Genomic DNA, 27792 nt, shown 5'->3' on the forward strand with positions numbered 1-27792 from the left:
TGTAAGGATGCCCCTGGCCAAAAAGACCCAGACTCCATCTGGAGAAATACCTAAGGAAACACAGGTGCCAAGTTTCCTCAGCTCAAGAGATCTATGCTCAGCCAAGCTCAGGGTACACATGTTCCCCCAAAGATCCCATCACTAGCAGGATGTAAAGAATGCTCATGAAACATCCTGCTCTAAGTAACCCAGCTTAGAAACTCACAGTATAAGCCAGTTTTATAATGTTCAGAGATGGCTTTCCCTTCACCACACAGAACAAGTGAGAGAAAAGTCCCAAGTCAGACCACGTTTTGATGGCCCCTTACTCCACACAGAGTGGGAGCATTGGGGAAGGATTGGGTGAAGAACCCTGAGTTAACCCTACAAAGCATCCTTTCTCATAGAAAAGAGTAAGGGATTGTTTTGCATTTCTCGACTCTGAGCAATTTCTATCTCAGATTTAATCACTATTTGTTGTGAATCCTTAGTACTGAAAACAACCACAAAATAAATAAATAAATAAAGTCTCCAGGCTGTAATTTGGTCCATTTTTGACCAGTAATTTGCATCAACCCCATCCTTGCTTTTCACAACAACAGGTTATACAAGCAAGGTAATAGCCAGTGACCATTCACTTTTTATGAATATATAAATGAACTGAAGGGCGTCTCTGGAGAAGATTGCAGGTTTTACCTAAAGCTACTTTCAGACATAGAAATAGAAACTTACAATCTGAACAGAAGTCAAATGGCTCCAGAATGCCTGTACCAAGGTGTTCTTGCCAAAAGTTCTGCTAAGGCAAACGCACCATCCACAAAAAGGCTACGAATCAGAGCCCGGCCTATACTAACCCCGTCAAGATTTGCTGCATAGAACAGCTCTATCCAGTAGAACCTTCTGCAATGATGGGAATGTCCTATATCTGTGCTGCCCAACATGGTAGCTATTGGTCACATGTGGGTATTGAACACTTGAAATATAGCCATTACAACTGAAGAACTGAATTTTTAATTTTATTTTCATAATTTAAATTAATTTTATTCAAATTTAATTTTTAAGACTTTTTTGTTTTTACTGTTCATTTATTTTTGAGAGAGAGAGAAAGACAGAGTGTGAGCAGAGGAGAGGTAGGGAGAGAAGGAGACACAGAATCTGAAGCAGGCTCCAGGCTCTCAGAGGTCAGCACAGAGCCCAACGTGGGACTTGAACTCATGAACCACGAGATCATGACCTGAGCCAAAGTCGGATGCTTAACCAACTGAGCCACCCAGGTGCCCCTGAAACATTTTTTTATTTGAGTGGTTGATACACAATATTACATTAGTTTCAGGTGTACAACATAGCGATTTGACAAGTTTATCCATTAGGCTATGCTTACCACAAGTGTAGCTATCATCTGTCCCCATACAATGCTATTACAATATTTTGGTCTATATTTTGGACTTCTGTAGTTGGCTGTGCCTTTTATTCCCATGTCTTATTCATTCTATAACTGTAAGCCTGTATGTCCCACTCTCCTTCACCCATTTTGCCCATCTCTGTACCACTCTCTCTTCTGGCAACCATCAGTTTATTCTCTGTATTTACAGTTCTGATTTTGCTTTTGTATGTTTCTTTTTTTTTAATTCCACATATGAGTGAAATCATGTGGTAGCTGGCTTTCCCAATCTGACCTATTTCACTTAGTATAGTACCCTCTAGGTCTATCCATGTTGTGACAAATGGCACAATTTCATCCTTTTTATGGCTGTGTAATACTCCATCATATATATATATATATATATATATATATATATATATATATATATATACCACATCTTTCTTATTAATGGACTTCCTCTTGATGAACTCAGGCTGCTTCCATATCTTGCCTGTTGTAAATAATGCTGCAATAAACATAGGGGTGTATGTATCTTTTTGAATTAATGTTTTCACTTTCTTTAGGTAAATACCCAGTACTGGAATTATTGGATCATAGGATATTTCTATTTATAATTGTTTAAGGACTCTTAATTCTATTTTCCACAGTGGCTGCACCAATTTACATTCTCACCAACAATACACAAGGATTCCTTTTTCTCCACATCCTTGCCAACACTTGTTTCTTGTGTTGTTGATGTTAGCCACTCTGACAGCTGTAAGATCTCATTGTGGTTTTGATTTTCATTTCCCTGATGTGAAACTTAATTAATGTAAATTCAAATAGTTACCCGTGGCTAGTGCTACCAACTCAAGTCTAGAAGTTAAACCAGTGTAAAGAAAGCAATTGGGAAGTTACCTTTAACTTCAGCAAAGAATCTGACAAGGTAATATTTGATGCCTTTATATTTTTAACTGTGTAAAAAACTGCAATTTGGCCCTATTCTCTCAATTCTTCACAGAGTCCTTCTAGGTCTTTTCATGATCTGGTCTGCCACCCCTCCCCACCTTCACCCATTACCTTGAGGATCTCCGCTCCCACTTCTCTACCCCTCCCTCACTTGGCTCCAGCTCTAGTGGCCCCCTTGCAGCATTCTTGACCCAGGGCCTTTGCACTTACCATTTTCTCTGCCCAGACCATTCTTCTCTTAGCTACCTGCATGGGTTACTCCCTCCTCTCTTTCAAATTAATGTTCAAAAATATTGTGTTCTCAGTGAGACCTTTCCTGACCACTTTAAGAATTGCAATGCTCACCCCAGACACACATCCTCCTTCCTTTCCCCAATTTTGCCTCTTGAGTGTTTATCCTCTTCTAATATACTTCTAACATAATTCACTTACTTTTTATGTCTATCTTCCCCGTTAGAATGTGAGTTCCATGAAGAAAGGATTTTCATTTGTTTGGTTCACTTCTGTAGTTGGTGGTGTGCACATAAATTTTTAACAACCACCTCTCTGGAGGATAAGGAATGCCCTGATTTGTAGCATTCGCCAAAATTTGTGGTATAAATATTCCTATCATGACAAATTTCAAGCTATCAACAAGAAGTTACCAAACATGGAGTTGGGAAGAGATATGTACAATCAGCTCTCATTTCAACACAGCTCCAGCACACCACCAACTTTACAAGTTCCAGCTCCTAAGACACTTCAAAATTCCCAAACAGCATTTCCCACGCTTTGCTCTTGATAACAATCACCTGGGGCTCTTAAAACTTAACCAGGCTAAAGCCTAGATAATCCCCTCCTCTGGGGATTCTGATTAAGAGGATCTGGGATGGCAATGGAGAATTTATATTTTTAAACTAATACCCTAAGTGCTTCTTATCATCAACTTAGCCCAGTCCACATCCATCTTCCAACTCAGGTTAGTCCCTCCAGACCTAAAGAGCAGCCTTGGGCCAGAGGAGATGGAGAAACCAGCCTATTATCTAAACAAAGGTAGACAGACTCAGGTGGGAAAACTCCTGAGACCCGTCAGCACACCTGCTTTTCCCTCTTTTCCCAGAGGACATGGAGATGGGGACACACTGAAGACATGTGGAACCTCGCTTAATAATGGTCCTATTTCTCTAATGCAACAAATATAAAATACTACTGAAACAGCAAGATGTGTAGAAGGCTACGTTTCAACAATGATGTTTGAAAAGAAACATTTTCCTTTTGAAAATGTTCACATTCAATTTCTGTATTTATTAAAGCTGAGGAGAAATTATATAATAACCAGATCGTGTTCTGTGTCTACAAAAATTCACTAGGTCTTACAATGATGAATGTCTATCACTGGATTATTTATTAATTTGTAAAAAGATAAATATCTTCAACCAAACCTGGGTTCACACGGGGGATTGTATACATAGTAAGACAGAGCCTCTGCCCACAGTCTCCTGGGGACACATGCAAGTAAATGGGAAATGCAGAAGGATAGTAGTTTAGGGGAAGGGGGATGGTTTCTGAAAGAAGTGCCATCCGAACTGAGGCCCAGAGGAGTGGTTATTACCCAGAATAAGGCATAGGTGGTGGCAAACAGGTTCCAGAATGCTCAAAGACCAGGAGTGACTAGAACTTTCAGTGAGATCAGGGAAAGGATAAGACTTGAGACTCAGGGAATGAGTTCAGGCCATGTTTTTCACTGTTTAAAACAATGCTTTACTGGCCAGCATTACCTTCATTCCAAAACCAGACAAAGACCCCACTAAAAAGAACAATATCCCTGATGAACACGGATGCAAAAATTCTCAACAAGATACTAGCAAATCAAATACAAGAGTACATTAAATGAATGATTCACCATGATCAAGTGGAATTTATTCCTGGACTAGAGGGGTGGTTCAATATTCACAAATCAATCAATGTGATATATCACATTAATAAAAGAAAGGATAAGAACCATATGAACTTCTCAATAGATGCAGAAAAAACATTTGACAAAATATAGAAGCTACTCTTGATAAAGACTTTCAACTAAGTAGGTACAGACGGAACATACCAAATCATAACAAAGGTCAGATACGAAAGGCCCACAGCTAACATCATCTTCAATGGGGAACAACTAAGAGCTTTTTTTTCTATGGTCAGGAATAAGACAGAGATATCCACTCACACCATTACTATTTAACATGGTACTGGAAATCCTAGCCTCAGCAATCAAACAATAAAAAGAAATAAAAGGCATCCATCGGCAAGGAAGAAGTCAAATTTTCACTATTTGCAGATGACATGATACTCTATATAGAAAATCCGAAAGACTCCAACAAAATATTGCCAGAATCAATGCATGAATTCAGCAAGGTCGCAGGATATAAAATCAACATATAGAAATCTGTTGCATTTCTATACACCAATAATGGAGCAGAAAAAGAAATGAGAGAATCAATGCTGATTGCACCAAAAACCGTAAGACAGTTAGGAATAAACCTAACCAGAGAGGTAAAAGATCTCTACTCTGAAAACTAAAGAAATTGAAGATGACACAAAGAAATGGAAATCTATTGCTCATGGATTGGAAAAACATTATTAAAATGTCTATACTCGCACTGCAGTCTATACATTCAGTGCAATCCCTAACAAAATACCAACAGCATTTTTCACAGAGCTAGAACAAACAATCCTAAAATTTGTATGGAGCCACAAAAGACCCTGAATAACCAAAGCAATCCTGAAAAAGAAAAACAAAACTGGAAGCATCATGATTCCGGACTTCAAGCTGTATTACAAAGCTGTAGTTATCAAGACAGTATGGTACTGGCACAAAAACAGACACATAGATCAATGGAACAGAATAGAAAACCCAGAAATGGACCCACAACTCATCTGTGACAAAGCAGGAAAGAATATCCAATGGAAAAAAGACAGTCTCTTCAACAAATGGCGTTGGGAAAACTGGACAATGACATGCAGAAGAATGAAACTTGACCACTTTCTTACACCATACATGAAAATAAATCCAAAATGGATTAAGACCTAAATGTGAGACAGAAAACCATCAAAATCCTAGAGGTGACAACAAGCAGCAACTTCTTTGACCTTGGCAGTAGCAACTTCTTACTAGACACATCGCTGGAGGCAAGGGAAACAAAAGCAAACATGAACTATTGGGACTTCACCAAGATAAAAAGCTTCTGCACAGCAAGGAAACAATCAACAAAATTGTTGGGAATGGGAGTTACTACCAAATGACATATTTGATAAAGGGCTAGTATCCAAAATCCAAAATTTATAAAGAACTTATCAATTCGACACCCTAAAAAACAAATAATCCAGTGAACAAATGGGCAGGAGACATGAATAGACATTTTTTCAAAGAAGACATCCAGATGGCTAACAGACACATGAAAAGATGCTCAACATCACTCATCGTCAGGGAAATACGAATCAAAACCATGATGAGGTACTACCTCGCACCTGTCAGAATGGCTAAAATTAACAACAGGAAAAAACAGATGTTGGCAAGGATGCAGATAAAGGAGAACTCTTGTGGACTCTTCTTGGTAATAAAAAGTGGTACAGCCATTGTGGAAAACAACAATCCCACTTCTTGGTATACCTGAAGGAAATGAAATCACTCCCATGTTCAGTGCAGCCCTATTCACAATAGCCAAGACATGGAAACAACGTAAGTACCTGTCAATAAATGAATGGATAAAGGAAATGCGTAAGTATATACACATATATACGATGGAACATTTTTCATCCATAATAAAGAAGAAAATCTTGCCATGGAGAACATGGATAAAACTTGAAGACATTCATGCTAGGTGAAAAAAGTCAGAGAAAGACAAATACTCTATGAATTCAGTTAAACGTGTAATCTAAAAAAGCTGACCTCACAGAAACAGTAGAATGGTGGTTGCCAGGGGCTGGGAAATGGAGGAAATGGGGAGATGAGGGTCAAAGGGTACAACTTCTATTTATAAAATGAATACGTTTGGGGGATCTAATGTACAGCATGGTGACCATAGTTAACAATACTGTATTTTATACGTGAAAGTTGATCAGAGAGTAAATCTTAAATGATCTCACCACACACACACACACACACACACACACACAAAATAACTATAACCTTATCATTGTAATCATTTCACAATATATATGTATTTTGAGTCATCACATTGCACACCTTAAATTTACACAATGTTATATGTCAATTATATCTCAATAACGCTGAGGGAAAAAAGAAATTAGAATGCGGTTACTCTTGGGAGCAAATGGTCGCTGGAAAGAAACCCAAGAGGGACTTTTGAGGAGCGAGTAATGCTCAGTTTCTGATCATGTTGTGGATACACAGGTGTGTGGAGTTTGTGAATGCTCATCAAGGCGTATACTTACAATATGTGCACTCTGCGACCTGTATATTATACTTAAATAAAAACTTAAGTTGAAGAATATATAGTGCTCTTTTATCTGTAAATTGTAAAATACTTTTCTCACTCTTCTCTGTTTCCTGTGCTCTTCTCTTTTGTTATTGAATTTTTAACTCATGGCCTTAAGTCTGTATCTCGTGACAGTGGGTCACCAGCCTCTTTTAAATTGATGTTCCCATGTCAGCTGATATGAGTGGCTGGAAATGACCAGCTATAGTTGCTGACTGGGTCCCACACTAATGCCTAGACTGGCCTGGCAATATCACATGGTCCTATCATTACGATCTCCGGCATGTACACCTGACACAGAATACCAGGTGTAGGTTAATGAAAAACATGGAAAAGAAGGGGAAAGCTTAATACTGTCAAGGCTTGTTAACAAGAAAATATAATTATATACTTTATATTTTCAGCAGAAAACTCAAGAGGGTTAGCCTGCACATTGTTATGAATGTAACATTCCTGCCAAATCAGATTCATAAAATAATGATTTAAGATGTTAATCTATTTTTATGAATTGTTGTCATAATTGAACTGGAGAAAGCAAAGCACTGGTTTATGACTACAAATTTTCCTTATTCATCTAGCACATAATAGCTCAATCTAGTTTCCTGAATTACACTCTTCGTCAAAAATCCCAAGTCTGTTTTCCCCTGAGTAGCTAATAGTTCATAGATTCATAGAAAAATAGAGCCAGAAAAGTCATGTGGAAAGTACTCTGTCGTATAATGAATGGTGCCTTAGAATCTTACAAATATCTTTGCACATCAAAAAGATCTGACCATATTTACTTGCCATAGGTGAAAGTTTATTAATTTGGAAACTCCTATAAGTAAAACGACTTGGTTTTAGAAGCCCAGAATAGTCTCAACATGCCAATAGATAATATTGTACTGCCCAAGCAAGAAAACCGTCAATTAATTCATCTGAAGCCAGAAAGGGATTTTAGCAGTATGTGATTTCAATCTGTTCTGCCTGGGAAGCTTGGAAACGGGCTAGGCTTTGCCATTCCCAGCAACATCTAAAATCAACTACTGCTCCCCGAAGTCACACTGATTTATAGAAGAGACAGCACCTCTTGTTATGCCTCAACACCAGGGACAATATAACTGTGGCTTATAATACATTTTCTTTTAGAAACTTTATTATAAAACACTTGTTCAAGGAATTCACATATATACAGTCTATCTATAATGTTATCTTATGTACCAAGTTATCTTTATTCATTTTTAGTGCAAAATATAACCCAGAAGGAAAAAAATCTATGCTGTTATCAGGAATTCACTTGGTAAATTTAAACTCTTCAGAAAGTTACATAATTTTTAATATATATATGTATATACATACATATATATATATATTGGGGTTTAATAATCTTATGACCCAAAAGAATCATGTCAATATTGAATCTGCAACTTAAATTTCTTTCTCCTATAACCAGTGAGGAGACCTTCAGGTTTTCTAAGCAAATTAAAATAACTGATTTTTTAAAATTTTTTAAAACATTTATTTATTATTGAGAGACTGAGAGAGACAGAGCATGAGCAGGGGAGGGGCCGAGAGACAGGGAAACACAGAATCCAAAGCAGGCTCCAGGCTCTGAGCTGTCAGCACAGAGCCCAATGCAGGGCTTGAACTCACGGAGTGTGAGATCATGACCTGAGCCGAGGTCAGACGCTTAACCGATGGAGCCACCCAGGCTCCCCAAAGAACTGATTTTTTTTAATTAGATCCAAAGACTAGTTTTTGTTTAAGCCTTAGAAGACACTTCCGATGTAACTTAGTTGAACCTAAAAATATTCAAAACCACAACACAGATTTCTTAATTACCAAGAAAAGTTCTTAATTAAACAAATGTTTACTGAGCACCTATATGATACAAATGGGAATCCGATTTACAGATTCTGGGTGCTTCCTACTCCACTCTCTTTCCAGAATCCTATCTGGATTGGGTTTAAATCCCAATCTGCTCCATATCTTGTGGGATATTTCATATGAATAATTTGACCTCTATACTTCCTTGTCTACATAATGAAAGTAATAAATTGCCTCAAATTAATTATATAATGCATGCAAAAAAAACCCTCAGGTGTAAATGTGAGCTTTCAAATAATAATAGTTTATAAGACATTATTATTAAACTTTGCAATGAGAAAGAATGAAATATGGTCCTTTGTAGCAACATGGATGGAACTGGAGCGTGTTATGCTAAGTGAAACAAGCCATACAGAGAAAGACAGATACCATATGTTTTCACTCTTAGGTGGATCCTGAGAAACTTAACAGAAACCCATGGGGGAGGGGAAGGAAAAAAAAAAAAAGGTTAGAGTGGGAGACAGCCAAAGCATAAGAGACTCTTAAAAACTGAGAACAAACTGAGGGTTGATGGGGGGGTGGGAGGGAGGGGAGGGTGGATGATGGGTATTGAGGAGGGCACCTTTTGGGATGAGCACTTGGTGTTGTATGGAAACCAATTTGACAATAAACTTCATATATTGAAAAAAAATAAACTTTGCATGGTGTTGCATTCAAGAAGTTTCCTTGTTGAGAGTTTACAGAGATTTCCTAAGAGAAGTGACCAGAGCTTGAAATTTTGTTCTACCACCTTGGGTCACATGCTGCTCCATAGCTGTGGGCTTTATGAAATTCTTTCTCCTAATATTTCCATCTACTGAATACTCTTCTGCCCTAAGAAGCCAAGTTAATATTTAAATTCACCTCTCATGTAGGAAGTGGCAACTATGTTTGACTGATTGACATAAGTCCAATGGGGAGAAATTCTGTCAATAACAGTAATAAATATATGTGAACAGGTGAACAGAATACCTAGTGATGAAACTATAGCTGATGGCTCACCTATCTACTCCCAGTTCCCTCTTTTAAACTAGGAAGAATTCAAGTGACATATTCTCTTCAAGGAGAAATGCCTCATAAACAGTAGAGAAGGAAAGCATGTAACCAAAGCCAGGTAGTTTCTACAGAAAAGGAATACCAGGAAACTCTAAGCAGCTTTTTAATCTGTGGACAAAATAATTACTGAGACCGAGCTGGTAATCATTACTCCCACTGAAAGAGTGATAACCCTACAATCAATTCAAAATGATTTAAAGACTTGGGCCACCTGGGTGGCTCAAGAGTTGAGTGTTCAACTCTTGATTTCGGCTCAGGTCATGATCCCAGGGTCACAGGATTGAGTCCCATGTTGGGCTCTGTGCTGAGCATGGAGCCTGCTTAAGATTCTCTCTCTCTCTCTCTCTCTCTCTCTCTCTCTCTCTCTCTCTCCCCTCTCTCCCTCTCCCCTACTCACTCCCTCTCTCTGTCTGTCAAATAAATAAAATGAAAAATTTTTAATAAAGGCTAAACTTTTAATAAAGACCCTAAACTATAAAACTCTTAGAAGAAAACATAAGTTCCAACAACCTACAACATTCTATCTGTTATCATTGGAAAAAAATTCCATTAACTATATTTAGAAATCAAAATGATCTGTAATCTAATGATACTTGTTTTCTGTAATTGGATTTTTATACATAGTTTTATTTATGGAAGAAAAATAATGACTGAAACTTACCCTGGTACTCTTTAAACATTTTTTAAAAAAATTTATTTATTTTGGGGAGACAGAGACAGAGTGCAAGCAGGGGAGGGGCAGAGAGAGAGGGAGACACAGAATCTGAAGCAGGCTCGAGGCTCTGCACTGTCAGCACAGAGTCCAATGTGGGGCTTAAACTCATGAACCGTGAGATCATGACCTGGGCTGAAGTTGGATGCCTAACCTACTGAGCCACCCAGGCACCCCTATCTTGGTACTCTTTATCATACATAAGACTTGCAGGGAGATTCATGTGTTACAGAAGTATATGCCAAATAACTTTTAACAGCCTTTCCAGTAGTCATCACACAAGAATCTTTTAATCTTCCATTAACTCTCCCAGTTTTCTTCACTTCATCCCGCATAGGGACTTTGACCCAGAAGACACCATTCTGGCAGAAGAATTATGATTTGTCATAAGTGCTGATACTTTGGGCAACAGCAATAACATAGCTTCTATTTTTCTTTTCTTTCTTCTTCTCTCCCTTTCCTCCTTCTACTTAAAAAATTTTTTTTTCAGAGTTAATTTTACTCACACTACAAATCATGTAATTTTTACAACGATCATGTGAGGCAGGCAGTACAGGTACTACTGTCCACATTTCTCAGCTGAGAAAACTAAAGCAGGCAAAGAGAGACTGCACAAAGAACTAGCCTATAACACAGTTTCTTTGGCTGCAAGCACAAAATATTCTCCAATTGAAAAGGAAAAGTGGGCATAAACGTAGACAGGAAAACCAGAGATCTTTAGACAGCCTCAGGAGCCACTCTGGAGATTCACTAGGCAAAGTGCCACTATGGGCAGGAGGGAATATTTAGAGATGAAGTCATCTAGTCCATCACAGCCATTTTACTAAAGAGGAAACTCACTTGCCCTCAGCAGCTAGAAAGTGTAAAAAGAGTTAAGGATTGACGGGCAGGAGACCTGTATTCTGGCCTCATTGTGCTACTAAGCTTAGACCAACCTACCTAGCCATCAACCTACAGACATTTGACATCGATGTTCCACAAGTATTTCAAAACATGTCCAAACTATTTATCTCCCCTCCACCCCCACCGAACTCCCATGGCAATCATCTCAATAAATGGCCCAGGACAGGATCCTAGTAATCTTCCCTCTCCTTCATCTCCCATGTCGTCTCAGTTACCAAATTCTGCTACAAATCTTTCTGATCCACCTCCTTCTCCCCATTTCCAGGCCCTCACTATCCCTGGCCTGGGTTAGGTTACACAGCTGTCCAGCAGGTTTCCTGGATCCTACTCTTGCCCTGTTTCAATCCAACTGCCACTCTGCCTGCCATCACAGAGAGCTTTCTACACCAGAAGTTGTCACTGCTCTAATTATTATTAATCTGTTTTCCAACAACTGGATGAAGCCTAAAGTCCCAAGCAGGACGTCCCAATCTGTTTGTGATTTGGCCTCTGCTCTCTTCTCTCACTTCATCTTTCACCACTCATAACTTCAGCCAAGCCCAAGTTTTGCAGTTCCTCCAATGTCACCTTTGGCTTTGACACTAATGGTTCACTCTTCCTGGAAGTCTCCCCCTTTCCCTGCCCATTGCCTGGCTAAAATTAACTCACCCTTCTAGACTCAGCTTAGGTTGGAACTTTTCCTGGCACCCCTTTTATGTGTTCCTTTGATACTCCCAAGGCATCTTGTGCAGACAAAAGAGTCACTATTCACCCTGAACTATGTTTGCTCACACATCTGTGTCCCTTGCTAAACTCAGCAGTGGAATGGCAGGGACAGCATCCTATTCAGTGCTCAGTATTAACTATTCATCCAACAAATATTTGAGGACCTACTTTATACCTGATATTATAGGTACAAGGGATATGGCAGTTAACAAAGACACTCCTTGTTAGTAAGTAGGAGGTGACATCATAAATGGACACATAAATAAGAATATGAGTGAAAAGTGCTTTGCAGACAATTAACGTAAGCCATGCGGTATAAAAGTGACTGGATGGCTACATTAGATGGGGTATGTCAGGAAGTTTCCTCTGGGGAAGTGACATTTAAACTGATAACTGAACGCCAGCAAACCGGTATTGAGAAGAGTACGAAAGATGAAAGAAAAAGTGGCCCATGTGGATGTAAAGCAAGCGTGGGAAAGTAGTGAAGATGGAGTCAGAGAAGACAGGAACCATATTATGTACACTTTGTAGGACAGAATAGAGTTTCGATGTTGTTCCAAGCGTGATGGGGAGTGACATGATCTGATTTACACCTAGGACTGCTATGTTTACACTGCCTAGCGTGTAAACAGACCAGTTTGGAGGAGAGAAAGGTCGGTGGCCTGGATACGGAGGTCGCAGCGGTTTTGGAGACAGTGGACGGACTGGGGATGTAAGTGTGAGTGACAGGGACCTGCCGGCAAGCAGATGCCTTAAGGCTCAGCGCACGTAGATTTTTGGCCCTGGCAGCCGCGTCGGTACTGGGGTATAGAGCAGGCGCACGGCGACTCCTACGAGGAAGAGGGTATCGAAAAAGTTGCTTCGGTGTCCCCCTCCACACACCCCCCCCCCCCCTTCCCCGGACTCTGGAGAGAGTTCAGGTCAGGCAGCTGGAAAGAGACACGCCCAGACCCACAGTAGGCTGCCTGCCATCACCGGGACCGGAGAGCGCGGAGACTGCCCGACTGGCGGCGCGCGCGGACCCGAACTCCACGTGCCCCGCGCGGGGGTTTCCGCGTCCTCTGGGCGGGGCCGGAAGAGGAAGTCGGCGCTGCAATAGCGGCCCCAGCAGCAGCGGCGGCCCCTGCCCAGCCAGCCCCGCCGCCCGCGCTCGTCCGTGCCGGCCCCAGAGGCAGCGCCGCGGCGGGACCCGGAGACTGTACCAGCCGAGAAGCGCCGCGCCGCCGGGCGCCCAGCAGTCCGATGGGGCCGCAGCGGCCGCTGCCCCTGGCCGCGACCGCCCTGCTCTGGGGCTTCCTGCTCCCGCTGGTAAGGGGGACGGCCGGGCGCTCGGGCCTCCCCGGGGCGGGGCCGGGTCTCCCTGCCCCTTCTCCTCCCCACCCCCGGGCTGCTACCCGGCGTCTCCAGTGCGTGCGCCCTAGCGGCCTGCCCCCCTTCCCATCTCTCCCTTTCCTTCCAGCCGCCCCTTCTTCAGCCTCGTTTCTCCTGCCTTCCTACCCCACCCCCATTCCCGTCCTTTGAAGTCTTCGAAATACCCACCCCAAGAAAGCTCTCTGTGGAACCCCTCTTGCTACTTTGACCTTCGGGGTTGTCTGTAGTTTTTCTCTGTTCCGGGCATTTTAAATTGACCTCTTGAGTTTTATCGTATAGCCCGTCTTAGAGCATCTTGCTCTTTTTTACCCTCTGGAAGAAGAAAAACATTATACGTGCTCCCGGGGTGTTCAGCGGTTCAAAGACTGCACTTTAGTTTAATTGCTCGAATACAGATGATTTTTTTTTCTTTCTTTTTTTTTTTTTTTTTGGTCTTCCTCCTCTTGTAGTTCCTGCTACGCCTCATTTGATTACTGGGTGGGTGGACGGGGTGTTTGGTGTTTCAGTTTTTATATTTCTTGGAAATTTGACTTAGGGATTTTCAGGTTGGAAACTTCTGGGAGCTTTATCGACACAGAATTGGTATAGTGTGTGCCTGTCTAGTTCTTTCCATTAGAATATGTAACTTCTCTGATACAGTGTATTTTGCATCCTCTGCTGTTTAAAGAATTACTGTTAGTGAATATATTTAATACAAAAGTATCTTTAACATTTATTAAAAAACCAAAATCAGAACGTAAAATAGTTAAGTGCCTTTGGTGTATTCATAACTTTGCTAGGCAACGTGAGGAACATGGAAGATAATGTATAAAAATTGTCTTTGTGAGGTGGAGGGGAAGTGTAATATAAAACAATAAAGTGGCGGTGTAGTCTGAAGCTTTGAGGTGTAGTTTGCCATGTATGGTATGTCTAAAAGATAACAATTCAGGTAGTATGTAAATACACATAAAACTATAACCTAGGTATACAACTTGTCTGCGTGTTTTTGCACTCTTGCAAATTTTCATTTGAGCCACTTCAGCTAATTTTAGGAATATACCTTATATATCACATTCCCACTAATCTTTTGTCAACACTATAATTAATTTAATAATATATCAATTGCTTATAACTCACATTGAAATTCTTATCAAAAGCCCCTGAGCCCTCTCACTAAAAGATGACAGCAGAATTTTTGTGTAATTTCAAGGGCTTAACAAATCTAAAGGTCGTCCCTATTCTAAATTGTAGCTAGCCTACAATCTTTTCAGGGCTGTTGTGGGACGCGGCAACTGTCTTTTCCTTCGCAGATATTTAATGTGCATCTATTATATGCCAGGCTCTGTGCCAGTGACTGCGAATATACTGACAAAATCTTTTTTTTTTTCATTTTAGAATGTTTATGTAAGATAATTAGAGCTTAAAGAATTTTTACAAGGCTATATTAGGAAACTTAAAAAAAATGTAAGTAATGTTGCAGTGAAAATTTATCATAAACCAGGACTTGGTATATTTCTTTTCTTCCAGGATTTGGTATCTATGTGGGGAGGACAAGGGAAAGAATTATAGGAGGAAGAAGCAGAGGATAAAGATATGGTAGATATTCAGGCAATAATGTGTAGGAATAAAAATAATTTGGACTTCCATAATCTAATCATCATAATCTCCTCTCCCTGCTCACCCCCAAACAGCAAAATGAGCAAAAAGGCATCCTTTGTTGTATTTTTTTCTACATCTGTTTTTATTTCCTGTTTCTAGTTTTTTTTTTAATGTTTTTATTTATTTTTGAGCCAGAGAGAGGCAGAGCATGAGCAGGGGAGGGGCAGAGAGAGGGGGAGACACAGAATCTGAAGCAGGCTCTAGGGTCTGATCTGTCAGCACAGAGCCCGATGCGGGGCTTGAACTCATGGAGTGTGAGATCATGACCTGAGCTGAAGTCAGACACTCAACCGACTGAGCCACCCAGGCGCCCCTCCTGTTTCTATTTATTTTTTTTAATTGTATTTTTACAGCAGGATCAGTCCTTGAAACATGGAGAGAAGCACTCATAACCGCAGAAACAAAACTGATCCTTCACCAAAGATAGTTTTTTTTTAATGTAATTAATTTATTTATTATTTTACATCCAAGTTAGCTAGCATATAGTGCAATAATTTCAGGAGTAGATTGCAGTGATTCATCCCCTATGTATAACACCCAGTGCTCATCCCAACAAGTGTCTTCCTTAATGTCCCTTACCCATTGGGCCCCTACCCCTACCCCTCCAACAACCCTCAGTTTATTCTTTGTATTTAAGAGTCTATTATGTTTGTCCCCCTCCTTGTTTTTATATTATTTTTGCTTCCCTTCCTTTATGTTCATCTGTTTTGTATCTTAAATTCCTCATATGTGTGAAGTCATGATATTTGTCTTTCTCTGGCTAATTTCACCTAGCATGATACCCTCTAGTTTCATCCACATAGTTGCAGATGGCAAGATTTCATTCTTTTTGATTGCTGAGTAATACTCCAATGTGTGTGTGTGTGTGTGTGTGTGTGTGTGTGTGTGTATGTCTATGTATGTATGTGTATCTGTCAATGGACATTTGGGCTCTTTCCATGCTTTGGCTATTGTCAATAGCACTGCTATAAAAATTGGGATGCATGTGCCCCCTGTGTGGCCGAGGTCAAAAAGGTTTTTGCCTGCTGTCTCCTCTAGGACTTTGATGGCTTCCTGTCTTACCTCTAGGTCTTTCATCCATTTTGAGTTTATTTTTGTGTATGGTGTAAGAAAATGGTCCAGGTTCATTTTTCTGCATGTTGCTGTCCAATTTTCCCAACACCATTTGCTGAAGAGACTGTCTTTATTCCATTGGTTATTCGTTCTGCTTTGTCAAAGATTAGTTGGCCATACATTTGTGGGTCCATTTCTGGGTTCTCTAGTCTGTTCCGTTGATCTGTGTGTCTGTTTTTGTGCCAGTACCATGCTGTCTTGATGATTACAACTTTGTAATCATCTTGAAGTAGGGATTGTGATGCCTCCAGCTTTGGTTTTCTTTTTTGGATGGCTTTGGCTATTCAGGATGTTTTGCTGGTTCCATACAAATTTTAGGATCATTTGTTCTAGTTCTGTAAAGAATGCTGGTGTTACTTTGATAGAGATTGCATTGAATATATAGATTGCTTTGGGTAGTATCGACATTTTAACAATATTTGTTCTTCCAATCCAGGAGCATGGAATATTTTTCCATTTTTTTGTGTGTCTGCTTCAATTTCATTCATAAGCTTTCTATTGTTTTCAGTGTTGAGATTTTTCATCTCTTTGGTTAGGTTTATTCCTAGGTATTTTATGGTTTTTGGTGCTGTTGTAAATGGGATTGATTCTCCTGATTTCTCTTTCTGTTGCTTCATTATTGGGGGATAGGAATGCAACCGATTTCTGTGCATTGATTTTATAGCCTGCGACTTTCTGAATTCATGGATCAGTTCTAGCAGTTTTTTGGTGAAGTCTTTTGGGTTTTCCAAATAGAGTATCATGTCATCTGTGAAGAGTGAAAGTTTTGACTTCCTCCTTGTCAGTTTGGATGCCTTTTATTACTTTGTATTGTCTGACTGCTGAGGCTAGGACTTCAGATACTATGTTGAGTAACAGTGGTGAGAGTGGACATCCCTGTCTTGTTCCTGACCTTAGGGGGAAAGCTCTCAGTTTTTCCTCATTGAGGATGATGCTAGTGGTGGGTCTTTCATATTTGGCTTTTATGATCTCGAGGTATGATCCTTCTTGCCCTACTTTCTTGAGTGTTTTTATCAAGAAAGGATGCTCTATTTTGTCAAATGCTTTCTCTGCATCTGTTGAGAGGATCATGTGGTTCTTGTCCTTTTATTGGTGTGATATATCACATTGACTGTTTTCTGGATGTTAAACCAGCCCTGCATCCTAGGTATAAATCCCACTTGGTCGTGGTGAATAATTTTTTTAATATATTGTTGGATCCGGTTGGCTAGTATCTCCTTGAGGATTTTTGCATCCATTGGTGAGATCTTTTTGATATGTAAAGCCTTTTTCAGTGGATTTGTTTTCTTCTTGACCCTTTCTTCCTTTAATTTCCTGAAACAATCTCTTTCCTTTTCTGAGGAACTCAAATCTGGTATACTTTTCCACAGCAGGAGCACTCTCTCTCCTTTCTGCTTACTTACTGGATACCTAGTTCCTTTCCTCCAACACTGTCTGAAGTCTTACAGATTTTTTTTCTTCTTACCATTTTCTCCCTGAAGCCCTAGTTTATTACTCTTCCTTAATCTTACAGCTCTAGGTGGCCCCTCTGAGTTCATTTGAATTAATGATGCCAGTTTAATTATTTCATTTCTCTTTTCTGGGCTCTTGCAGCTGGCACTGCTACCAACTTTCCCTTTAGTTATGTAAGAACAGGGCCACTATCCTCATCCACAAGCAGCACAAAATAGCAGCACATAATCTCCAGGATCCACTGCCGCATCCTTGTAGAAAACACAGAGGATTTAGTATTGGAAAGGCCTTTCACCATCATGTAGCCTACCCTCCTCATCTTGTTCTCTTTACATCATTGTGACCTCACTGTGTATGTGAAACTCAGGCTTCAGTACATCTGATGTTTTGGTGATTTCTAAACCCATTAAACCTGTTAAGTCTAGAAATGAAGAGTGTGTGGTAGATCGTTAGTTCTCTCTTGGCCTTGCCATGATTCTGTTTCGCAGTCATGCTTCCCCAGCCGAAGCCCCATCCCTAGCCACAACTGTTAGGCCTTTATTTCACAGTGTTTGGACTCAGTCACAGAGTTATGTTTCAAAGAAAAGCAGAAAAGTTTAGCCTGGATCTGTTTTCTAAAATTGCTTCAGAGTTCTCTGAAGAATCCTGAATCCTTTCCATGTTACAAAAGTTCTGTTCATTTTTTCATTACTTCAAAGAATTTGAAGTGTTACATAGCTACATCTTGAACCTATTACAGTGAAGTGATAATCAGGATCCCCAGCAGAGAAATCTCTTGCTGAAATCTGCATTCCTTTGGTATACTACACCAAGTCAAAGAATCTTCTTTAATTCTTTCTTTTCTGCCCTCCTCTCTCATGCTCCTGAGGAAAGGAAGTATGTTCTGCTACCCAAGCTATCAGAGACATGCTGAGCTGTTATGTTGTAGACTGAATTGTATCCCTTCTCCACCACTCCCCAAACATATGTTGAAGCCCTGACCCCCCAGTGTGATGGTATTTGGAAATGGGCCTCTGGGAGATAAGTAGGTTTAGATGAAGTCAGAGGGTAGATCCCTTGTGAAGGATTGGTGCCTTGTAAGTAAAAGACAACCGAGAGCTTGTTCTCTCTCTCCCCTAATACTCACCCCCCCAACACACACACACACCATGTGATGACACAGCGAAAAAGTGTCCGTCTACAAGCCAAAAAGAAAGCTCTTACCAGAAACCAACCATGCTGGCACCTTTACCTTGGACTTCTAGTATCTAGAACTGTGAGAAAAATAAATTTCTGTTCAAGGTACCAACTCTGGTATTTTGTTATAGCAGCCCAAGCTAAGACAGATTTGGGTACCAGGAGTGGGGTACTTCACTAATACCTAAACCTGTGTCAGCAGCTTTGTAACAGGGTAGAGGCTAGAAGAGGTTTGAGACGCTTGCTAGAAATAGGACAATTTGGTAGAGTCTCAGAAATGAGGAATATGGTGTTAGAAACTGGAGGAAATGCAATCCTTGTTATAAAATGGCAAAGAACTTTGAACTGTGTTGTGGTGTTTTGTAGAAGGAAGAATTGTGAGCAGTGCAATTAGATATTTAGCGGAGGAGATTTCTAATCAAAGTGTTAATGGAGCAGTGTGATTCCTCCTGACTGCTTATAGTAAAATGCAAATGGAGAGAGAAGAATTAAAGAAGGAATTGTTAAGGAAAAAATAACTAGAATTTGAAGATTTGGAAAATTTCTCAGCCCATCCATATTGCAAAAAATGAAGCTTGTTCTGCAAAGAATACTCTGTGCTAGAAAACCATCTGATAAAGAGTTTCAGGATTTTTGAGCAAACATACTGCCAGTTTGAACTAAATACAGAGTTTGGACAAAATGAAGAAAGGCTGTTGGACTTCTTGGATTTGACAAAATGGGATGATGGAGCTCTGTGATTGTGAACGTGGATTGTTCTTCAAGAAGGAGAAATGACCCCAAAGGCAATTCAGATACCATCAGGCCACTGCCTCAGTCTCAACAGGCCCTATGGCTTCTTTTGGAAACCTTGAGGACCAGACTCCACAGGGCCATGGAGGTGATGCTGCCACCCCAGTGGGCCTGGAAGGTGGGACATTGAGCCAGAAAGGATTATTTGTGAGCCTTAAAACCTAATGGAATTTGTCTTGCTAGGTTTTGGACTTGCTTGAGTCCTGTCACCACTTTCTTCCTTCTGATTTCTCCCTTTTGGAATGCTAATGTCTACATTATGTTTTAGAAGCATATAACTTGGGGCACCTGGGTGGCTCAGTCAGTTGAGCGACCGACTTCGGCTTAGGTCATGATCTCACGGTTTGTGAGTTCGAGCCCCACATCAGGCTCTATGCTGACAGCTCAGAGTTTGGAGCCTGCTTCAGATTCTGTGTGTGCCTCTCTCTCTTTCCCCCTCCCCCACTCATGCTCTCTGTCTCAGAAATAAATAAACATTAAAAAAAAAAAAAAAGAAGCATATAACTTGTCTGGTTCCATAGCTGGAGAGGAATGTTGCCTTAGAATAAACTGTATCTTAATTTTCACCCATATTTGACTTAAATGATATTAGATGAAACTTCGGACTATAGAGTTGATGCTGGACTGAGTAAAGACTTTGGGGGCTGTTGGGATGAAATGAGAATTTTTTTGCCTGTAAGAAGGAAATGAATTTGGGGGCCCTGAGGCAAAATGCTGTGGACTGGATTTTGTGCCCCAGATTCTTATGTTGAAGCCCTGACCCCCCAGTGTGATGGTATTTGGAGATGGGGCCTTTAGGGGATAATTAAGTTTAGATGAGGTATCAGTGTGGGGCCCTTATGATGGGATTGTTGCCTTGCTGTCTTTCCAGCCATGTAAAGACACAGTGAGAAGGCAGCCATCTACAAGCTAGGAAATGAGCCCTTACCAGAAATCAGCTATGCTGGCACCTTGATCTTGAACTTCTAGGTTCCATACTGTGAGAAAATAAATTTCTGTTACTTAAGCCACCCAGTCTGTGGTATTTTGTTATGATAGCCCGATATTAGCCAGATATTAGACATTCTTTTCTTTTAGATTCTTCACAACTTTTTTTTTTTTTGCCTTCTTTCCTCTGAGCTATCTCTGAGGATTCTGCATCCCACTCTTTACTTTCTAAGTCACTGATGGCTGTGAAAATGTAACATCTACACATGCATCTCCTCTCAAAATAATCCTGAGAAGGTTCAGAAAGGTATGACTTGTCCTAGTTCATACAGAAAGGCCTGAAAAAGACAAGTAGAACCCAGGATTTCTAGACATTCCTTGATATTTTTCCACTAAGTTGGTCATTAATGTTTTCTTGAAAATCAAAAATACATCAGAAGACTGATCAGATAAATTTGTAAATTTATTCATAAGAAAGGGCTTAAAGATAGAAGTCATATTTATTATATATTTGATTGCCTTTTTGGTTAAAAATCACCTGAAATTGAGTCTGTTTACAAAACTCTAGACCATAAAGTCTCCAGGTACAGACCCTTATCCCCAGATACTAAAGTTTTCTTAAAAATTTTTGTTTTTAGGGTAGAATTTGCCAAATATTACTATGCACTATGGCCTTAGATCAACTTTTTATGCACTTATATTACCTGCCTGGCCTTGTAGTTACTTGAATTTGTGAATTCTACTGTAAATCATAAATTCTGTAACAGTTGAGTTATATCACTAGGTACTAAGATTACTTAGGGAAAACCAAGCAGAAGGATAGATCTAGGTAACAAAATATAATCCCCATGAAGGAGAAACTCTACTGGACTCATTCTCTGCTGTCTCCCTTAGCATCTCATAGACTGCAGAGTATCAAATAAATGAATGTCTCCCATACCTAATACCTCTTCCCCTAAACATTACATATCCCCAGATTCTCTGAGTGCAAGGAATGATGCTGGCTCTACTTTTCCCATGGCCCATAGACTCCTCTGAGTTCCTATGAATACCTATTTAATGTCCTAGCCCCCACTGAGCCACTATATAAGTAGTTAAGATTACGCTTAATCTTTATGGGTATGGGTCTAGTCACTTCCAGTGTATCATTTCCTTAAACTTTGAATCCTGGAAGTAGGAATGGAAATAATGTAGGTTGTTGATTATATAACTTAACAGGGAGAAAACAGGCATAGAAAATATATAATAGTGAATGATCAGAAAGTTATTTAGGCCTAACTTCGGAGTGTGTCATTCAAGACACACAACCTCAACTCTATCTTTCCTGTAGAGACCCCTTTCAGCTCTTTTATTGTATTGCTATTAACTATGTAACTGTGTAAAGAGAAAGATGTTTATAAAGAAAGGGATACCCGCTACATTGCAGTGATTTAAGGGTGATAGGTGACTGTTGCTCCTATTGCATTTACCGTTTAGTGATTACATTGCAACTTTATATCTTCTGGTTTAGGAATGTAGCTTTTTTTTTTTTAATTACTCATTTTCATTATAGATAAATTCTATTTATTAACAAAATTTGCTCCCAAGCCCCTTCTTGTATTTGGTGTCTAAAAATACAGAAATAATTTAATTTGTAGATTTTATGTAGGAAGATTGCCAGGGGGTTAATTGGAGAGAGACTTACAGTTACATTCACACACTGCCCCTTGAAACTGAAGGGTTGCGTATATCTAATGGATAACAACACAAATAACATGAACCTGGTTTAATTGACAGATGTAGAAAGGGGTGGGGAAGCTGGGACCCAGTGATGCATATACTGAAGAGTTTTGAAGGAACTCCTGGGTGAGATGGGGGAACTACTGGCCAAAATATGAACATTGGCTATACCAGCAGACTGCAGGTACAGTGTGACTCACCTTTTGAGAAAATTCCTAGGAGGATCTCAGTAATGTCTGGAAGACTTGTGAGTTTCACTGCTATTCATGATGAAGTATATAACCATGTACTCTGTGGACCAGTATCAGAGCATCACCTGGAAGCTTGTTCAAAATGCATGATCACAAGCTCCACCTAAGAGCTGTTGGATCAGAATCTGCATTTTAATAAGAACATTAAAGTTTAAGGGGTGCCTGGGTGGCTCAGTCAGTTAAGAGTCCAACTTCTATTCAGGTCATGATCTCACAGCTCTAGAGTTTGAGCCCTGTGTTGGACTCTGTGCTGACAGCTCAGAGCCTGGAGCCGACTTGAGATGGATTCTGTGTCCTGTCTTTCTCTGCCTCTGCCCTTCTCATGCTCTCTGTCTCTCTCTCTCTCAAAAATAAACATTAAAAAAATTTTTTTTAAAAAGTCAGTTGGTTGAGCAGCTGACTTCAGCTCAGGTCATGATCTCACAGTTTGTGAGTTTGAGCCCCGCGATGGGCTCTGTGCTGACAGCTCAGAGCCTGGAGCCTGCTTCAGATTCTGTGTCTCCCTTTCTCTCTGCCCCTTCCCCACTCATGCTGTCTGTTTCTCTCTCAAAAATAAGTAAACATTAAAAAAAAGTTTTCAAAAAAAGAATATTAAAGTTCAAGAAGCACTGATCTATAATAAAGGGAAAGAAATTGCTGCACAGAATACTGAGCATAATCTCCAGGAAAAAAGAACCATGCTTGACAAATATGTTGAGGCTTTTTAAGGGAACTAAATATACACATGGGAAAAGGTTAACATTATATTATTCAGAGCTATACTTGATCAGGTGACAATGGGCCAAGGTACAGAGCTCTGGCAGACCCAAAGAATGACATGTATATAGGGTAGGTGGTAGGATGTTAGATAAATTTTTAGCTAGAATTGTTCTTTTCCAAAAGAATATGTGAAGACTTAAGTTTCGAAAATAGATCCAATGCTAGAAGATATCTTTTGAAGAAGAAAGAAAGGTGGAAGACAAATAAAACCTGGGAACCAGGGTCGAAGAAGAATCCTTAAACTGCGCTATTAGCTTGGACAGGAGTAGAGCAGGCCTGTTCTCAGTAGGTTAATACTGGGCTGGTGAGTCAGCATCAGGAGGCTGTTGGAACAGAGGCTAGGAATTCAAATGCCCGTGGTTGGAACTACCTAGAGACTAGAATGTAAAGCATGGATGTACTCCCAAGAGACAGGGACATGAAGGTCAGTGCAAGACTGACTCGCTGTAAGTATACTGATGAAATAAAAGCTCCTGTACATATCCCTTTGTTTAAGGTCTGATTGGTCTCAGAAAATGGGGATCTAATACATGTGCAAGGATGTGAGTATAGTATATACATCATTGTAGTTGTTCTTTTTTAGACCTTTGGTAATCATTTGACACTTGTCATAGCAAAAGCTAGTTAAGCAAAGGAATAGGTAACTGTAACATCAAGATACACTTAAACATCACTAGTTTTTGGTTTGAAAAGATGATAGTGAATATGCTTGAAGTCAGGTGTTCTGGATAAAGTAATAGGAACTGTTCGTGAGCAACAGAGAATCTCATGAAGTTTTATTGGAGACAAATTTGAGTCCAAAAAGGGACCACCAGTTCATACCATGGGCTAGTAAACTTACTTACCTTGTGGTAAGGATCAAGTAAGATGTGAATATAGAGCGACAGTGGTATAAAATAGATGATTTGATTGTCCTGAAGAAAGCTTGAGTCCACACCCAGTACTTGTAGGAACTGATGTGAAGAGGGAAGATACAGGGCAAACAGTAAGAAGTTGTCGTAGGAAAAGGAATTCCATGAAGTCCAGAGCCCCAGAACTGGGGTTATTTGGAAGACTCTAAGGAAATGACGTAGAGTTTCAGATATCTAGAATGTGGGAGGAACTAATGGGGAATTAGAGGAGCTTGAGTGGTGGTAGAAGACCCATACCAGTATCACGGAAGAGGGAGTTAACAGCTAATGCGGGCATCCTGGTGACCAGTGTTAAAGCTGGAGAGTGATAGTTGGGCGCCAAGAGGTGCTTGGGGATGTAACTGCATGAGGGAACCTGAAGTGGTAGCAGAGTTGAAGACTGCTGGTCTGGGTGTTGGAGAGCCCAGTTCTAATCTTGGCCCCCGAGACCACTTCACTTTGGTCGTTGGGGACCTGTTTGAGCCACGAAATGAAGACACTAGAATATTTTGTCTAAATCCCTTCAAGCTCTTGATACTCAGCTTTTTACTAAGAGAATGTTTTCATTACTGATTGAAAATGCAAATACAGCGCTCGCTTCGGCAGCACATACACTAAAGTTGGGACGATGCAGAGATTAGCACAGCCCCTGCACAAGGATGACATGCAAATTCGTCCACACTTTTTTGCACTATGTGCTAACTAACTTGAATGTAAATTTTAAAAACAAATTTAAAAAAAACTGTAAGAGGGAGGTAGAAGAGAGTCAGGGAGATGTGACTATAGAAGAACAATCAGAGAGAACAAAATTGCTGGCTTTGAAGACAGAGAAAAGGAGCCATGATCCAACTGACTTGGGCAGTCTTTAGAAGCTGGAAAAAGCAAGGAAAGGAATTTGTCCCTAGGAGCCCCAGGAAGGAATGCAGCTCTGTCAATACTCAGATTTTAGCCCAATGAGATCTGTGTGCAACTTGTAACCTTCAGAATTGTAAGATAATTTCTGTTCTTAAAAAAAAATGCAAGCATAATTTTTAAAGGTTGAAAGAATAAAGTCATAGAAGGCCAGACCACAGTTGATGACAAAGGAAAATTCAGTGTTTAGCACCATGTCTGTAACTTGGAAGATGTGAAGGAAGGTATTCTGCCCTTACACCTTAGGGTCTTTGTCAAGTGATCTAACACCAGTAGCATGTGGGTGGACCACAAGTCTCACCTAATTTGGTGTTTGTAATGCTTAAGGGGATGCTGAGTTTCAAGCCTTTTCTTTATGCTTCCCTACTAATTGACTGACAGTAATGTGGTTTCCACTACTCTGTTCTCTTAGAGCCTTGCTACTCAAGGTGTGGTCCATATACCAGCAGCATCAGCATCACCTAGAAGCTTGTTAAAAATGCAGAACTCACACTCCACCCAGACCTACTGAATCAAAATCTGCCATTTAATATGATTGCTAAGTGATATGTATGTATAATAAATCTTAAGCACTGCTCCTGTAGCTATGGTTCTCAAACTTTTACAAGTAACAGAATCTCCAGAAGGGCTTGTAAAAATAAACTGCCTGGGGGTTTCTGATTCATTAGATCTGGAATAGGGCCCAAGAATTTACATCTTTAACACCATAGGAACACTAAAGCTTTTATTAGAGACTCTGACTAATCACATTATGTTTTTGCTTATCTGTTTCAGGTTTGTTTTCAATCTTCCTGGTAAGACTGTAATTTCTTGTGTAGTGTTTCTCTGGAGAAAGGCAGCTTTATTGAGCTATAATTCACATACTGTGCAGTTCACCTATTTGAGGTGTACAATGCAGTGGCTTTTAGTGTATTCACAGATATGTGCAGTCATTAATACTGTCCATTTTAAAACATTTACATCACCTCAGAAAGAAACCAAATAGGTGGAACACACAGGATGTTTAGGGCAGTGAAACTATTCCATATTGCATAGGATACTGTAATGGTGGATAAATAGCATACATTTGTCAAAATGTATAGAATGTACAACACCAAGAGTAAATCCTAAATGTAAACTATGGACTGTGGATGGTAATGATGTGTCATTGTATGTTTATTTATTGTAACAAATGTACCCCTCTGGTGCAGATGTTGATAATGGGAGGCTGTACATGTGTGTGGCATGGGTATGTGGGTACTCTGTACTCCTGCGCAGTTTTGCTGTGACCCTAAAGCTGATCTAAAAAATCTTTTTGAAAAAGAAAGGAACCCCATTTCCTTTAGCTATCACCTCTTATCCCCACTTCCCACCAAACCTTAAGCGACCATCAGTCATCTCATGTTTCTTCTGCATGATACAAGTACTTGGCAAAGTGCTAGATGTGTTATTAATGCTAATAGTTACCATTTACTAAGAGCTTAATGTGCAAATAATTGCATCATCCAACTTAATCTTCTTGACAACTCTATGTTAAAGTTGAGAATGTTGAAGCTTAAAACAGGTTAAATGACAGGGCGCCTGGGTGGCTCAGTGGTTGGGTGACTGACCCTTGATTTTGTTTCAGGTCATGATTTCATGGTTGGTGGGATCAGGCCCTGCATGGGGCTCTGTGCTGACAGTGCAGAGCCTGCTTGAGATTCTCCCTCTCTCTCTGCCCCTCCCCTGCTTTCACTCTCTCACATACCCAATAAATAAGCAAACAAACAAAATTCCAAAATGCCATGTATGTAGAAAAATATTTCTGTAACTGATGACAGAAATTACTGCCTGTGTTTTCTTCTGGTTTTATTGTTTCAGGTCTCACATTTAGGTCTTTAATCATTCTGAGTTTATGTTTGTGTATGGTATAAGAAAGTGGTCTGGGGGTGCCTGGCTGGCGCAGTCGGAAGAGCATGTAAGTCATGATCTCAGGGTCATGAGTTCAACTCCCATGTAGGGTATAGAGATTACTTAAATAAACAGGTATTTGTTAAAGAAAGAAAGAAAGATGGCCAGTTTCATTCTTTTGCATGTAGTTGCCCATTTGTTGTTGTCCATGTAATCCCAGCCCCATTTGTTGAAGAGACTATCTTTTCCCCATTGTATGTTCTTGCCTCCTTTATCATAGATTAATTGACCATATACACGTGGGCTTATTTCTGTGCTCTCTATAATACATCTGTAGGATATGAATCAGGATTCTATGTATTAAAATTTTTTATAGATACTACCAGTTGTCTATTTAAAGGCTGCACCACTTCAGCTTTGTGCATAATTAGAACCCAAATCTTTATCTAAATACCATTCTTCTCCACAAGGAGCTTAGTAGTATGACTGGTTTGGGACCTGTGGCAGGTAAAGAATAAAGTCAGCCTAGGACATCTTGTGCCAAAAAATAAGGAAGTCCTCAAAGACTAATGGGGTCTTGTCAAAGGATACAAAGAGCCAGCTGCAAGAGGCCCTGATGACCAAATTTGGGACAATTTGAACATCAAACAAATGCTTCTATTACATTAAATTTTTAAAAATCAGTGAACCTCTAGTGATACCAAGCAAAAGGTAGTAGAAGGAGAGAGTAAAGCTCTTTTTTAAAGAATACTAGCTAATAAATGCAGAAGGAATTACAGTATTAAAAAACAATGACCATTTCTCAACCCCCAATGTAATATGTAAAATTAAATTCAAGCATGGATCATCATGGAGGCTAAAACTAGGTGAGAGGTTGTTGAACTGTTTACATGGTGCTACAGATTACTTTCTAACCAGTCACAAA

General features: G+C 40.0%; 1 protein-coding gene and 1 pseudogene across 1 annotated transcript in view; both read left to right on the forward strand.

Annotated features, from left to right (window-relative positions):
• Positions 1-13086: 13086 nt before the first annotated feature.
• The window catches only part of SPPL2A (signal peptide peptidase like 2A), a 52595-nt gene continuing 37889 nt past the window's right edge, over positions 13087-27792 (forward strand). Inside the window, exon 1 of the mRNA XM_047075114.1 lies at positions 13087-13306. Coding sequence (XP_046931070.1) covers positions 13241-13306 — 66 coding nt within the window. The 5' untranslated portion in view covers positions 13087-13240. The remainder of the gene's footprint in view (positions 13307-27792) is intronic.
• On the forward strand, positions 24677-24774 carry LOC124509000 (uncharacterized; annotated as a pseudogene).

This window comes from Lynx rufus, unplaced genomic scaffold (assembly GCF_022079265.1).
Source record: "Lynx rufus isolate CCGP_SWC_20201006 ecotype Redwood Valley unplaced genomic scaffold, mLynRuf1.p SCAF_13, whole genome shotgun sequence".
Taxonomy (NCBI): Eukaryota; Metazoa; Chordata; class Mammalia; order Carnivora; family Felidae; genus Lynx; species Lynx rufus.